At 30.3% G+C, this 17052-nt stretch overlaps 2 protein-coding genes and 1 long non-coding RNA gene across 5 annotated transcripts; 2 read left to right on the forward strand and 1 right to left on the reverse strand.

The window, feature by feature from the left end:
- The first annotated feature begins 1472 nt into the window (after nt 1-1472).
- On the forward strand, nt 1473-4401 carry LOC114170725 (monooxygenase 1-like). The gene is made up of 6 exons (XM_028056272.2): nt 1473-1628; nt 2302-2448; nt 2874-2924; nt 3007-3178; nt 3307-3541; nt 3636-4401. Exons 1-6 carry the CDS (start codon nt 1549-1551, stop codon nt 4163-4165), a joined length of 1215 nt encoding a protein of 404 aa, XP_027912073.1. The 5' UTR covers nt 1473-1548; the 3' UTR covers nt 4166-4401.
- Nucleotides 4402-7403: 3002 nt separating this feature from the next.
- LOC114169314 (PHD finger protein At1g33420) lies at nt 7404-10560 on the forward strand. The gene is made up of 5 exons (XM_028054423.2): nt 7404-7872; nt 8314-8440; nt 8528-8743; nt 8841-9449; nt 9534-10560. The coding sequence occupies exons 1-5, from the start codon at nt 7548-7550 to the stop codon at nt 10378-10380; spliced, it is 2124 nt and encodes a 707-aa protein (XP_027910224.1). The 5' UTR covers nt 7404-7547; the 3' UTR covers nt 10381-10560.
- LOC114169315 (uncharacterized) lies at nt 9472-13008 on the reverse strand. Of its 3 annotated transcripts, none has more exons than XR_014986541.1 (4): nt 12847-13008; nt 12637-12713; nt 10717-12433; nt 9472-10494 (listed from the first exon to the last, which is right to left on the reverse strand). It is a non-coding gene; the product is annotated as an uncharacterized LOC114169315 (long non-coding RNA). The 3 variants fall into 3 exon arrangements; XR_014986540.1 differs by having other exon boundaries at nt 10717-12444; XR_003600892.2 differs by having other exon boundaries at nt 10717-10815; nt 12847-12992.
- Between the last annotated feature and the right edge of the window lie 4044 nt (nt 13009-17052).

Consider the following 17052-nt stretch of genomic DNA (forward strand, 5'->3'; position numbering starts at 1 on the left):
ACACTATGATATATTGCTAAAACATTTTTTCCTTTTGAAAAGAAAACGTTGAAGTATTCCATTGTAACCATGTTAAAATTACTAATTCACATAAAAATAGTAATGTTTAATTATATTTGTTATATTATTATCACAAAACATAAGCAAGTATTTTTTTATTAATAACTAAATGATACTATATTTAACCTAAATTATTTAATAGTGAAATTTTGGGAAATAAGTATGTTATTAAAAATTTTATTGGATCAAAATTACATATCGACTTCTCAAACTAATTAAATATTGATACACTAAAAAAGAGGAAATAATTGTTTGTTTTCGCTTATGTCTAAGGTCACTAAAGAGCGTTTCTCTTGAAACTTCGAATCAATTTAAGAATTTAATTAAAACTATCCAAATTATGCAGATAAGATAAAGAATAGTTCATTCAAATGGTTTTATATATCAATATAATATTATTATATCAATCTACTCTTACAAACCATAATCTACATATGGGAGTTTGTAGATCAAATTTAAATTAGAAAATTTCTGATTATGTAATATTTTGTATAAGAATAAATTTATAACTTAATCAATAAAAGATTTTTATTTCGATGCTCCCTCAATACGCCTATAAATTCTACAATATTTTTATCAAGTTTTTTTTTTTTTATATGGAAAAGATTATTAACCTCCACATGCTCTCATGTGATCATGTTTAACAGGGGAACAATGTCATTTTCATCATCAAAATGCATGTGTACAAAATTCCAAGTAAGTAGTCTAAGTAACATACATTTGCATAGCCAAATAACAATAATTTAAGTTCAATTTTTATACTAGATTTAACTACAACTTTTTCTAATTATTTTCATGTGAGAATATTACCTCATACGTAAGTGTGACTCGAAAAATAAAGAGGCTGTGTCAAGTGATGGTCACTTCTTAGAAGGAATTGAGAACTATTTAGCATATAATAATTCTCTAATGATTTTGACATAAATAGACACACAAAAAAATAGCATTATTTGGTGATCATGTAATTCTTTTAATAATAATACATTAAGATTATATTGCATTTTTTTATGTAATGTACTCTCTAAACATGGACAAAATAAAACTTTAAATATTTTTAGTCCTAGTCTTTTGTTCATTTATGATTGTATTGGTATGTTGACTCTTGAGCCGATTTAAAATTCTATTTAAATTGTATTGGTATTTTAAAAATAATTTGTTAACCTATATTGCATGAAATTACACATTTTTTTGCAAAAATAATTTAAAACGTGTTGTGATATCCTTCAATGAATTTGATATATTAAAAGTGAAAATGTATTAATCTTTCATGTGATTTGTATTGTGGTGTGAGAAGTAAAAGAATATGGATTCTGTAATTAAGTATTGATATATTTTAAAAATGAAAAGAGTGTTGCATTGTTTAATTTATTATGCAAAGTGAAATGGTGGTGGTGTTGAGAAATGAGGCTATAAAAAGTAAGTAGAAATAGAGATAAGTGTGTTGAAAATGTATTTGAATCTGTTAAATAGGAAGGAAAGAGGAAGAAGATGGAAACAAATGTTGATGCGGAGATTGTGATCGTCGGAGCTGGAATTTGTGGCCTTGCAACAGCGCTTGCCCTTCACAGGTTTTCTCTTCTTCGTTATCGTTTTCTTCTTCAATTCGCAATTCAATATCATTCACTGATTCAACAATCTCCATTCTCTTAATTAACATTTGATTCAGTCTTTTTTTTTTTTTTTTTTGTCTTTTGCAATTTCCATTTCAGAAAGTAAACAATATTGCATCGGCTTAGATAATCATATGAAAAGAAAGAGCTCTAATAACGCTACATGCTCTTTGAATGAATATGTATATATAATTTTACCGGTTTTCTTTCCATAACATTAGTACAGATGAATTGTTAAAGAAGATGATAACGAAACGACGGATAATCCTTTTTTTTTTTTCGAACGTAATTTATTTTATATTTAATAAGAAAATTCATTTTTGTAACATTTTATATTACATAACTCGTTCGAAATTTGATTTATCGCATATAAAAAACAAATTTAGCTCATAAAGAAAAGTTAGTTTCGCTATTCTTTCTTAGAATTTTTTGCGGATAGTTTTTCCAGATGAAGAAAATGTAACATCCACATTTTCATTCGTTTATTATTATTATTCTGTATACTTCTCTAAAATCCCTAATCTAAAACTGTTATCCGTGAGTAACTTCGGAGTTGAGTCATGATTTGATGCTTTATTTGTTTCTTCCATAGCATTCGAGATTCCATTTGCATGAACTTAATTATTTTCAGGAAGAGGATTAAAAGTGTGGTGTTAGAAAGATCAGAGAGTGTTCGAGCAACAGGAGCAGCTATAATTGTGCAGGCAAATGGGTGGCGTGCACTTGATCAGCTTGGCATTGCTTCAACCCTTAGAGAAACTGCTATTCAAATACAAAGGTAACATATTCCCATGTTGCACCCTCTCATCTATTACCCAAATTATTCGTAAAATATATATATAGGAATTCAGGTGAGGAACCAGATACAACATTCTGGTACGCAAAAATTACTTCAAAAAGAATTCTGATGACGATGAACTACCAAAAAGATATTCGGCATTTTTTTTATATCTTAAATATGAATAAACTTAAGGAATCAAGTACTTTATTTTTTATGTATATTTGAATCGCTTTATATTTTTGCAAATGGTTTTCAAGTTATCATGACTCTTATTTCAAACACTTCCTGCACAAATCAAATCACGTATGTAATAAAAAAAAAAAAGAGAGTATGTGAATACAAAGATCCACCTACAACGCATAAAATATATATCTTCATCTCATATCATTTAACTACTAAAATAACAAAATGTATGTTTTCAGGGGAAGATTCATATCTCTTAACGAGGTTGAGCCAATGGAATTTCCGTTTGGGTGAGTCATAGAGTAATACAAGTAAAAATTACGTGAAATAAATATCTTGTAGTTAACTTGATTTTGGTAATAAACGGAACAGGGTTAATAAGGAATTTCGTTGTTTAAAGCGCACTGATCTGGTGAAAGTCATGGCCGATAATTTACCGACAGGGACTATACGTACCAATTGTCAAGTGCTTTCTGTCGAATTAGATCCTGTAACAAAGTTTCCACACCTTATGCTAAGCAATGGAAGTGTTCTTCATGCTAAGGTATATTTCTGTCTTTTCTACACTAATAATATAGTTGGAAGTTCTAATGAAATAAGACGATTTTATATAAATGTCAGTTTTGTAGAGTTAGACTTAAGATTTACTTCTTAAGAGATAATGTGTATCAGGTTGTTATTGGATGTGATGGTGTGAATTCTGCCATTGCAAGCATGTTTGGGTTACACCGAACGACGCTCTCGCTCTTCTCTACGAGTGTTGCACGAGGCTTCACAAATTATCCAAATGGTCATCAATTTGCGAGTGAGTTTGTGGTGATGAGCAAAGGTCAAGTCCAACTCGGAAGGCTTCCAGTGACTGACAAAGTTGTTTATTGGTTTGTGACAAGGCTAAGGACTTCGAAAGGTCAATAACTTCTTTTATCTTATACACAAACGTTAGAGAGGTTCTTCATCTCATTTTAATTGTTTTTGCTTCATCCTACACAAATGAAAAGCAGATTCAAAAATTTGGCAAGACCCAGTGCTTATTAGACAATCGTTGATGGAGTCATTGAAAGGTTTCCCAGAAGAGGCGATGGACATGATGAGAAACACCAATTTGAGCTTCTTGCATCTCACGGATTTGAAGTATAGGCCACCGTGGGATTTGCTCTTTAACAACTTCAGGAAAGGAACGGTAACAATTGCTGGTGATGCAATGCATCCCACAGGCCCATTTGTTGCACAGGGTGGCTCAGCCTCCATAGAAGATGCCATTGTTCTCGCTAGATGCCTTGCACAGAAGATGTTTGATAATAGTAAGAAGACAGAGGAAACAGAAATGAACATTGTAATGGCAGAGGAAGCATTTGATCAATATGTGAAAGAGAGGAAAATGAGAAACTTTTGGCTCTCTTTTCATTCCTTCCTTGTTGGGAAGAAGCTTGACACAACATCATGCATAATTAGATTCATTATCCTTGCAATCATGTCCACTCTGTTCAGAGACCCCGATTGGCATTCCCGTTATCATTGTGGAAATCTATAGGAACATGAAGCTTTAAATATTCATATCATTCCAAATACTATTCTATTGTATATCATGATCATTGATATTTTATATTATGTCCACAACCGTCACACCATGTTAGTTATGTTAATAAATTAGTAGTTTTTAGGTGTTATGGCTTCTGTCCTCTAATTTAATGCCTTTTAGATGATGTAACATATGGTTGGTATCTATTGATTTTATTAATGTGTTGTAAGGTTAGTGTAAACTATAAAGCCATTTTGTTCATGGTTGTTATTTAATAATTGAGCCTTTCAACTCCCATTCTAAATTGTGGTAGTTTTAACTTTCAGGAGATTTGAACTTTTAAATGGACCAAAATTGATAATCATACACTGTTTGGTATTCTAAGCTTAAAAATAACTGCTAAATTTTGTAAATTGCAATAAAAAAAAAGAATCATCTTATAATATGATAGATTGTTGAATGTTGTTTGATTAAAGCTAATTATATAATTAAAATAAGACACTGTAACAAATTGATAGAGTAATAATTTGAAGTATCAACTATTTTTGTTAAGTTCAAAATTAATAATTAAACTATATCGAAATCACTTTTTTATTCTTTTACTGCATTTTTCTCCATTTTTTTTACATTTAAATATAATGATTTTGTTCATTATATTTAATTAATAACTAATAATATGAGTATTTATTTTCATATTATTCTATGATTTAAGTATTCTTCAAATTTATGTTTATTAAGATGATATTGTCACCGTAAATCATTAAAATATGATCAATTTTTTTAGAAAAACCACTTAAAAAACCTTTACTCTTTAAATATTATTGGCTTAATATTTTAAAATACTTTCTCTCTCTTATGGGTAGTTGCAGCTACATCTCTAGCATTTTTTTTTTCAATATTGTAACCGGCCAAAATGTCTCTAAATTAAAAGACATGTAATATCTGAAATTTAAATAACTTTTAAAAAATTACATTTGATATTGAAAATTAAATACGATATATGTTGATCTAAAATTATAAAAAATTATAAATTATTGTTATAATAAAATACTACTACCTTATAAAATAAATATTTTATTAATAAATATCAATAAAATATCTTAAAATATTTTATATATAATTATATATAATTATATATGGATATACTATCCAACTTAAAGTATAACTGTATCATAACTTAAACAATACCAGAATATTTGATATTAAAAATCAAATATGATATATGTTAATCTAGAATTATACATCAAATTAATATATCATGTTTCACTATATTTAATTCTAACTTAAATTTTAATTAGTTTAAATCTTCAATAATTAAAAAAATAACTGGATCACGTATAAATTATTTATTGTAAAATTAAAATTAAAATTTATAATTTGAATTATTAACTTGTTCCTACATATTTTAGTTATTGTTCTTTAAAAAAATACTTAACTATAAATATTTAATATCTCCTTTGATGTTAATAAAAAATCATCTTTATAATTTTATAAAGAATTATTATTCGAGGTAATGAGTATACAAATAAATAAGAAATAAAATTAGGATTTATTTTCCTCAAATGAATTCTGAGTCCAATTTCTATAATAAAAATATATTATACTTCTAATAACGAATTATAATATAATTGATGTATGCATACTTATTCATTAACATTTTAGTTATATAAGATAAGTGTTTATACTGTGCAATAAAAGTATTATTTTCTCATAAATTTAGTTATGAATTCTATATTTTGAAATATTTATTATCGTAATTTTAGATATAGCTTAATTTACCATTTTCAAAAGATTATTTTATAAAATATTTATTTTGTGCGATGTGTCATTTTATTTGAAACATTGTTTCAAATGAAAAGTAATACGGGAAAAGAAAATGTGAGTTTTAACACGAAATAAAAACTCGCGGGGATTAATGTTTTGTTAGAGTGGGAGAATGAAAATTCAAAAAATGGTTCAGAAGGCGCCTATTTATAAAGATATGAATCAGAACCGCCTTTAATTTCAATTTTATAGTTACCCGCGATTTCTTTTGATTCTTATTCTCCTACTGACACGTAAGCTATTTATAAGTAACAGTGCATTGATATGCTTAATCATTACAGGTTTAGTGGTTTAGTTTATAGTTACTCCTATCAATTTTTCAAACTTAGATTATTAATAAATCCAAAGGTTTTCACATTATTATTCAATTAATATTTATGTTAGTAGATGGTATAGACAATAAAAGTTAAATTTTTTATTAAAAAGATCACAACTTATCTATTTTATTGGTTGATAATATTTAAGAATAATTAGAGAAAGTTTATATAGAATTCAGAATATATCAATAAAATTTCAATAAAAAATGTTTTAATAAATAATGTTGAGAAAAATATAGTTGAATGTAATAAATAAAATTAAAGAAAATTAAATACACACTTAATATATATATATATATATATATATTAATTAGATGTTATTAATTGCAGAGATAAAAAATGTTGTCATCTTTATGTTGTAGATGATCACAATCTTTATTTTCTACTAAACCTAAAATTTCTTATGAAAATAATATATCACATATTTTTGTCATAGTAAAAAAGTTAAAAACATTTTTCACAATATATATATATATATATATATATATATATATATAATAAATTAAGTAATAGAAAAAACAAGAACAATTAATATAAATATATTCACATTATCTTAAACCTAGAACATTATAAGCCAATAAAAAGTATTTTTTACATCATTATATAAAATTTATTCTTTTAGTGTACATATTTTTTTTTTCAATTTTATTCAAGATAATTATATTATTTAAATGATTATATGTAATATCTAATTTTATACAGTCATGATTATATAAATAAGTATTGTTAAATATCTAAAAATATTATATAATTAATTTTTTTTAAATATATATATATATATATATATATATATATATATATATATATATATATATATATATATATATATATATGAATATTATATTTTGAAGTTATATTAAGTTATCCGATACATAAAAGTGGGTAAATTGAAACCATATTGGAAATATGTTTATAATTTCAATCTATATAATTAAAAATATTTATTTGTTGAAAGCAAAAAATATCAAGTAATATTGAAAAAAAAATGAAAATGTGTGAAAATTGAAAAGGCAGTTGAGAGAGAAAGGGAAAGTGAACCGCCATAACTAAGGGGAAAATGACAAATATGCCATCGGAAAAAGTGGATATATGCAAAAATAAACCATCCATCTAACCCTAGCAACCAGCGCCTTCTTCTACTTCCTCCCACCCACACTGCTGCCGTCTATTCTGTTTCAGTCTTTCCGCTTTCCATCACCCTCTTATCTATCAGATCTCTTCCCCTAATCTTCTCTAAACCTTCCACGCCGACCATGGTGGTCAACGAGAGACCATCCAAGAGGATGAAGAGGAGAGTCACAGCTGATCTCTATGATTTCCTCACTTTTCCGGCCACCACCGACGCCTCTTCCGGCCAACCCTTCCGGACCAGTGTCCAACGCTTTCTCTCAGACCATGCGCGCATCACTTTCCCTCCCTCCTTATTTCCGTCCCTCATGACGTGGCAGATCTTGTTCCGTGTCGGAGACCTCGTTGACGGACCCGATCTCTCACCCGCGGTCGTCACTCTTGACATTGTTGAGGAGGATGTTACTCGTTCTCGCTCTTCTGTTTATTGTGACCAGTGCCGAGTCGTTGGTGAGCCCACTCGCCGAGTTTGACTCACTGACTCTAGACCCATGCATTTCTCGTTAGCTTAAAATCAAATTAAACAGGCAGTTAATTTTAATTCTTTTTTTTTTTTAACTCTGTTTACAACTTATTCCATTATCTAAGGCAGTATGTAGAGTTTCCAACTCCTCCTGATTTTTTTTTTCCGTCCAGAGCTTTGCTGAAAATTAAACAATAAACTTTATGCTATTTTTTTTTTCAATACAGTAATGTATTTTGCCAATTTTATTTTATGCATGTATAATTATTTATTTATAATAATGTAGTATTTTTGATAAATTAATAATTAATAACAATATTGCGTGTGGGAAAACAGACTAATATTAGTGATATATATTTTTACATGGGGCCTCTATGGAGGATGTATGGTTGTGCTCTAATGCTGACTTTTTGTTGAAAAAAATAAAGGGTGGAGTGGGCATCCCGTTTGTCGAAAGCGATATCATTTCATAATAAGGGCTGCGAGTAATGCAGTCGAACCATATCAAAGACCTTGTTCAAGATGTGGAAACCTTCTCCAATTATCTGAAACAAGGTATAAGTCTTTTCATTTTTTTTTCCATTAAAGCATTTTATGCGAGACATTCGAATGCATAATACCTAGTCTTCCACATGGTTGCAGGTGTAAATCATGTAACTTTGCCATCACCGTGGATGACCTTGAGGACTGGGTGTATCTTCAGATTGAAGATAATACCCATCTTCTTCATGGTGTGGTCCATTCCAATGGTTATGGTCATCTGCTTACTCTCAGTGGAAGAGAAGGTGGCTCTAAGCTTCTATCTGGATCTGATATTATGGATTTCTGGGACAGACTGTGTACTTCAATTTCTGTGAGGTTTGAATCACTCATTTTTCTCACATTTGGCATCAGGATGCGCACGACCCCGTTTTATATAAGTTAATAATTGTGTTGTATACGTATACTTGAGCAGGAAGGTTAGTGTGATGGACTTGTCCAAGAAATTTGGGCTGGAATACCGATTGCTTCATGCAATCACCAAAGGACATTCCTGGTATGGTAATTGGGCTTATGAATTTGGAACAGGCAGCTATGCTCTCACCCAAGATGCCTACAAAAACGCGGTGAATACCCTGTCAAGCATGCCCTTGTCATCGTTTTCATTTCATGGACGGGGACCACGAAGTCGCCTGGAGTGTATCATTTCTCTCTACCAGTCCTTGGCAGAAACAGAACTTCTAAACATTCAAGATCTCTTCTCCTTTTTGTTGATGTTGATTCGTGAATGTCGTAAGCCAATATCCATGAGAAGTTTTAAGCAGACCAGTAATTTGTTGTGTACATGGACGGGAAAAGATGTTGAAGAGGTGCAACAAGCCCTTGTCAAGGTATTGATTGCATCAGGTGCGTGTACCGAGGCCAAATGGGTTACAAGGCGTGCTCTCAAGGGTGCTGTATGCAGGGGTGTGTCATCTCCAGAGCTTCTTGACTACTGTCTTAAGTACTTGCCTGGGAAATTAGCAGCCAATGGGATGGTAGTTTGTTCACGATGTAATCCTGTTTCCTGTGCAATCGAGTTCAGGTGAGATTGAAGAAGACATTGCTTTTGTCAATTGCATATTAAATTAATGTAACTAAAGCATGTGTTATATATACTTAATAACAGGTTGGGACCTATGAGTAATGCACTAAGTATACATTCAAGCTACCCTACAGAAGGGCAATTGATCTCTGACTTGACATTTTTATTCGACTCAATAATACATCCTGACAAAATGATGTCCTACAGACCTAGAATTATGAGGAAAAGGGTTGCTGATTCAGCCAGGAAGCTCCTTGATTGTAAACAATTTATGAAAGATTACAAACCATATGAAATGGCCATTGAACCGCCTTCTGTTATTAGGCTGTGGTGTCATGTCGAGCTTTCTGATCAGCCTAAGGACGATCCATCCCCACCCCCAGAGCTAATTGTGTTGCCTTTGAATGCTACCGTTGCTGAGCTCAAGAGCGAAGCCACTAATGCTTTTCAAGAGGTGTATGCAATGTATAAGAGGTTTCAAGCTGAAGAACTCCTAGGATATGGGTCAATCAGTGACTCCCTGACAGTAAAGTTCTTGCTTGGAACAAGTGGATCAGTCCGCATTCAAGGTAAATGCCCAGCCAAACACGGGCTAAGCAGATTCCGGATGGAACGAGGAACTGAGGTGTGGAAGGTTGATTGCACTTGTGGGGCTAAGGATGATGACGGAGAGAAAATGCTAGCATGTGATACCTGTGGCGTTTGGCAGCATACCAGATGCGCTGGAATTCATAATTCTGATGGCATGCCTTCTAAGTTTGTTTGCATGAGGTGTGTCAACTTGTACCGTGAGGAGAAAAAGAGATCACCAGCATCTGCTGAGGAAACTAATGGGACCTGTATATTCAACTCATCCTGCAGAGATGAGGCAGCAGCAAGGGACTGTCCCACGGTTTCATGTAACATAACTGTGAATTTTGGTGTACGTTGAGTGTATAGTTTTTGTAAATGTATCTGTATAGTTTTTAGTCGTCTTCAGCTAGGATTTTCGGTGAATGGGCCCAGTTGAATGTTTTGAAGCCTCTGTTTTTTGAGAGCTTTAGGCCTGCAATCAGCACAGCTTGACTTTATCAAGTTCAACGTATATGAATCAAAAATGACAACTTTGTTTTGTGCTTGTTTTATTATCTTGAAATTGTATAATGAAAAATGAAGAATATAACGTAAATAAGATGTATTCTCTAAACATTTCGTTTTTAAAATGGTTCGCTAGTAACATTACAACTTCAAATATTACTCAAACTCGGTAGTTAATTTGCCTACTTACTTGAGTTGTAGATATGACTATTTTTATTGGAAGGCGTATAACATTTTTATCACTTGGATTTGATGGCTTTCTCTACGAACTTCAACAGCTTCCCTCTGGCTGGAACAAGTGCATAACAGTGGATAGGTTAAAATGATTGTTATAGGTTCAGCAAGTACTAAATCAAACATGCAACAATTCAGAGAAATGTTAAAACAGTATCTAGTTTTAAGCTTCTCATTCATTTGCTTTGACGGATGGAGTGAACTCAATCAATTGAAAGAGGTGTAACATTTAAGTAAACCATAAATGCAATAACTGGCACAAGGTTTGTGTAATAATATTGCGGCTTCTGAGGTGAGTTAGCTTTGCCATGACTTTGTACTTCATGTTAGAACTCAAGGGAGAGAAATGCCTGCCTTCTTTTCATGCAAAGTAGGCCATTCATGATTTCTTGGCTGCATTAAATTCAATAGTGTAAAATGGCAAAGTTTAAACATACATTGCCTAAAAATATTAAGGAATGCCAACCATGAAGCTATACAAAGATATGTTATAGGCATCTGAAGACCAGCAAAACTATCCCCAAAAACCTACCCGCTAAAAGAGGAGAACCAAACCATTTAACTACTCCATCGAATATCTCTTACCACTTGACATGAAACTTAAGCACTCTATAATACCCAAGTCTCTATTGTTATCAATCTCTGAGTCTTCAGGAAGCAGCAACGTCAAGGATAACTATCTAGTCATTTTGTATTTCTGCAGACCTTGTAGTTATAACACATAAAGTGGGAAAATGTTTGACTAAAAGAGAAAAGGAAATCGGCCACTGTGAACAGGAAGCAAATAGCCACCCCTTTCAATAAAATAAACGATAAAAAAAAATATGAAGTATTGACATAGACAGTATTATCAGAAAATCCTATAGTCCCTATACCTATAAATATTTGCTTTTAGTGCCTACACATATAATCTTTAATCTCTTTTAATTCTCGTTGAAGGGATTAAAAATGGTATGTGTAGGATTTAAATATCATGTTTTTAAATAAGATCTAAAGAAAAGCGTTTTGTAATTATAAGAACCGAATAAGCCATTATGGATAGAGAAAGTCTCGCGTTGAGTTCTTCTATACAAGTAAAGACATAAATGACATGAAAAGGGTTAGAAAAGGCCTATTGTTGTACTTAATTTAGCTTCGTTCCCTTATCATAGCCAAGACAATTTCCCTAAAAACTTATAAACAGAATAAAGACATGAAATTATCCAATATGTAGTGATGTAGCACCACTTTCTGTTTTAGAGAACAATTCCAGATTCCGTTTCTCATCGCTTTCAGGATTGGATGGGTAAAGTAGACTTGATGCAATGAAGCTAATAACTAAGTTACATTAAGGTATTTATACGATATGCACCAAAGAGGAAATAGGGTTCAGAAAGAAGCATCATTAAAAAGCAATAAGAAATCACAAAACAATAATGCTTGCACAGCAAATCTTGAGAATTGTCTGGCAGAGCGATTTTCAACTTAACCATCTTGATGTGTGACAAAATAGAACAAACTACTATCCTTTTCAGCCAGATTAAAAACAGACAATAGTAATAATATAAGACATTGACAATCAAGCATGTAGAACACACTCGTCATGGTAAAGAGGGAGTATTGAAAGATTGTCGTACCGGTCAAGAATTGAGTTTCTTAGGGAGGGAAAGATGCCGCAATGATGAGATTTAGATCTAAATACAAGCTAACGAAATTAATCTAAGTAAAATTTGTGAACGATCTGGCAAATGTAATTACAGTTTTAACAAGAATTGAAATATACATGTGGTAACTGAGAATAAAGAACCTCGCCACGGCATTCCATTGAAATTCACCGAATGCAAATCAGTCAAATAAATGAAAAAAAAAAAAAAAGAGTTATGGCGTAGTGGCTCACCTCTAATTGAATGGATGGGAGCACAGTGAGGGAAAGCAGATTGCGGATTCCTCCAACTCCAAGAAACGAAACTTAATCTGTGATCGAATTCAAAGATTATTCACAGATTAAATTGACATTGAATGAATCAGAATCAGAAAATCAGAATCAGAGGTCGCAGAGTGCAGACACATTAGGATTTACGTAGCTACTTAATTATGCTATAGTTACCAGTTAAAAGCCCTAATCCCAAGGCTTAGGGTAGCGCTGCGGAACAAGTTGAAGAGGATGATTTAAACAAAGAGAATGTTCTTGAATGCATTCAAGGAAAAGAGAAACTAGGGAAGGTGGTTTTTTAACCGATCAGTTATAAGTTATGGCCCATTGGGTCTCTTATAGTAGTGTCATTACCACAAACCCATCTAGCCAATAGATTTTCCATTAAATTAAACTCTAATCACACCCTAATCAAACAGGGATCTCCAACTACAATGGGTGATTATTGAGTACTGATGAGAAATAGTAAATTAATTTTTTCATTGAATTATGTATTTATAAAAATTTACCATAATATATTTTATGAAAAATTTTATAAAGTTTCTTTTACCTCTCTAAAATTACTTTTAGATCCTTCCATTTAATTGCTTTTACGTAGAACTTTATTCAAATATTTTTCCTCAAACAACTAATTGAATTTTATGAACAGCTAATTTATAAGTTCATACAGCATATGAATACTCTCTTTTTTTTAACAAAAAGAATTTTACCAATGTATAATTATTTAGACAAATGCTTATCGATGTTACTTTAGAAAGGCGAAAATCATTTAAAAGACTTAATTTTTACCCCGTTTACATTATTACACTTTTAACTTTCACCTTGTTTTAATTAATTCTCAAACTTTATCCCTTTTTGCAAATAAACAATGTAAATTATAATTGAATTTTAACTTCATTTGAATTAATTATTGAACTTCGTTGTTTTCATAAATAGACATCTAGAATTTAATTTCAGTCTAATTAACTCTTACAAAATATCGTTTTTTTTTTTTGTAAACATGTTTTCTAGCAAGTTTGAGTTAAATCATTTGAAACAAATGTCCTAAGTTCATTAACTTTGTCTTCTTTTTGTTATAATTCATTTTTCATAAATTAAAACAAAAATTAAAGAATAAAATGGTGTATTTGATTTCACCAATAAATTATAATTTAGTAAAAATTTTAATCGTTTATGTACAAAACTACAGATAACAATTTAACATATAGATAACAATTGTTTTAAGACATGACATGATACTAACTACAATTACAAAAGAAAATAACGTGATTTAAGAAAATGTTTGAAGTTGTTCAATTTTAATAAAGAATATATTATCAATAGATTAAAGTGCAATATCTTCAACCCCATAAAAAAAGTTATTTTTGAGATTTTTCGTGAAAAGGGTCTATGAGTTTGACTATTGACCAGAGCAATATACTATAAAATACGATTTTCTCTTGAGTCAGTCCGGTAATTAATTTCTATTGTGTTAAACTAGATGATTATTAGCAAATTTTTCTTTCTACACTTTCTGATAATCTAATTGATTAAACTTGATTGTCACTTACAACCACATTAAAATTAAAATTATACTAAGATTGTCCTTTGTTATTCTTTAAATTTAAAGAGATTTTAAAAAATTAAAATTTTAGAAAGATAAAATTTCAACGAAAATACAAATATTCTATTTTCAGAAATTGAAACAGTCGAAAAAGGATTAATCAGGAGTCCCAAGGTTAGGGAGGTGCAAAGAGAAAGTAGAAGGGGAAGGGGTCTGCAAATAGTAACAAAAATTGGGAAAATTTTAATTTAAGGGGTATAATTAAGGCATTGCTTTTTTCTTTCTCTATCACATAAGTTTTAAAATAATCGTTTTATTTCTTGTTTTATAGAGTTAACTTTTGGGTTATATGCTATAGAAAATCTTATAGAATAAACTTTCTAGAATTTCTGGAACTCGATTTTTGAAACAGAACTTTTGTAACAAAAATTTCAGAATAAACTCTTTTAGAATGAAATATAACTTTTTTTTAAAACAAAAATTACTTGAATAAGTCTTTCAAAATATTTCATGCAATTAATTTTAGAATAAGTCCAGATCATATAAAATACGTTCTAGAAAATTTTTAAAAGAATAAAATTTTCAGACCTAACTTTTTTGAACAAAATACGTAGTAGATGTCGATTATATCACATGTAATCTTCCTTGATGAAAAAATAAATTACAATAAGATACTATAACTTTAACTAAAAACATTGTCATTTTGGTTATTATATATTTTTTAAATGTTTTGATGTTTATAAATTTGATTCTCAAACTTTAAATAGTATATAAATTTATTTATTTTTAACTTAAAAAGACATGAATTTTTATAAAAAAATTGTTTATTCACATTTTATTTTATTTGAGAATCAAATCAATGGGTATTTTGTATGACAATTTATCTTAAGGTATTTGTATGAGTCGGAGATGATCTTTGACTCTAACATTATTGCAAATATATAATTTGACATAAGTTAATATGTTTCATTTTAAGAAAAACAAAATTTATAATATGTGGTGATATTATTTAAAGTATTTGTATAATTATTGGCCGCGGTTCAAGGATAATTGAAGTGTATACATGACTATATATGAATATAGACTTTGAGTTTTAAAAAAATTGAAACATATAATGATGTCGTAATATTTGCAAAATTATAGATTTCAATTTTGTGTAACTATTTTCGAAAATGACATTCTCATCTATTGTTGTAATTTTGTTGAAGTTTGTTTTTATCTTCATTATCATTTATCTTCCTTCTTGTTTATTTCTTCCTTTCATTCTTGTTTTTCTCTTCGCACTCGTAATGTTGTTTTTCTTCTCATTTTGGTGTAGTCATTGCATTTTTGTGACCATTGTCTTCTTTTCACGTTGGGGCACTGCCGTTGTAAGCTCATGTTGATCTATTATATTTGGGACGTCACAATATTGTTGTTGACTTGGTTATTGATTCTCATTTTAGCCATTTTAGTCTCTCGTTCTTATTCTCGCTCACATTCCCGCTCTTGTTCTTGTTCGCATTTGATCGAAACCTATAATTTTTTTTAATCATTTTTATATTTTGGTTGTTTTATCAATTGAAGCCTATTCCTGAAATATAGGTTTCGGTTAGGAATCAAAGCCTTAATTTTCCTTTTTTTTTTACCTCACCGTGATATATTTCGATTGTAGAAGTAAAGTATAATAGCAAAAAAAAACCAGTATCAACACCATTCGCTGCATTATTGTAATACTACTTATAGGTCTAATTTGAGGAAAAAATTCACCGAAAAAAAAGAATATGCATAAGACATAAACCAAACTTACATAAGAGATTGACACTACTTCGACTTAAATGTTGAAGACATGATTGAGTTTAGAGAAAATGATATATATATATATATATATATATATATATATATATTTTTTTTTTTTTTTTTTTTTTTTTGGTATTTTCTATGTTTGTACAATCACCAGGAAATAGTTCAAAAGTTTTCCAGCATATTTGAGTCAACATAATATTGGGAACAGCTGTCATGAAGTAATATAAATATCCGGTCTACAGGAGAAAAATATGCATGCATGAACGAATGCAGATACACGGACTTTGAGATTTCATGTTTCCCTCAATTAACCAATCATTTCTCCGAACAAGACCATCAACTACTCATGTTAATTATGATGAAATCTCCATAATTACTCATTTTTGCACCTATCATTCTCTGTTTCTTCAATCATAATTAACTATCACACCATAGTCATAAAGTGAAATGAAAAAAGAATACTCTGCATGCAAGTTTTACACATATCTTTTATAGACATTTCGTATATATGGTTGATATGCAAGATCGAAAACCCCATTGGGAAAGATAATAAATCAGAAAAAGTACAAAAACAATGCGTGCAATTGAATCAACCAAAGCAATCTGAATGCGCTTCAGGTCATACCCACATGTGCTTGCCCCAGCTATGGCGACTGCGTCTCTAACTCTCTCTATCAACATTTAAGACTAACCCTAAAATTTCTTAAAACTTTATATCATTCTCAATAATTTACATAAAAAAATACCCATCAACAACAATTTTATTAGTATAAAACTTCGGCCGTCCAATGAAATGCGGAAATCCCAAGAACCTTTACTACCGTTTTTCCTAACATTGCTTTAAGAACAATCAAATACTAACCTATAAACTATCTTAGTTTTTATTTCTCGGGATCATTTACCGATTTAAATATTTCCACAAAATTACTAAACTAATATCTATTGCTGCTTAGTCCACAGTGTTTTCAGAAGCGCGTGGAATAGATTCTTAACAATTCACAACCTCATCTGTTCTCATTTCACACAAACACTATCTTAATTTTCTATAGGAT

Source organism: Vigna unguiculata, chromosome 11, assembly GCF_037176805.1.
Source record: "Vigna unguiculata cultivar grain cowpea cultivar isolate G323 ecotype 2 chromosome 11, ASM3717680v1, whole genome shotgun sequence".
Taxonomy (NCBI): Eukaryota; Viridiplantae; Streptophyta; class Magnoliopsida; order Fabales; family Fabaceae; genus Vigna; species Vigna unguiculata.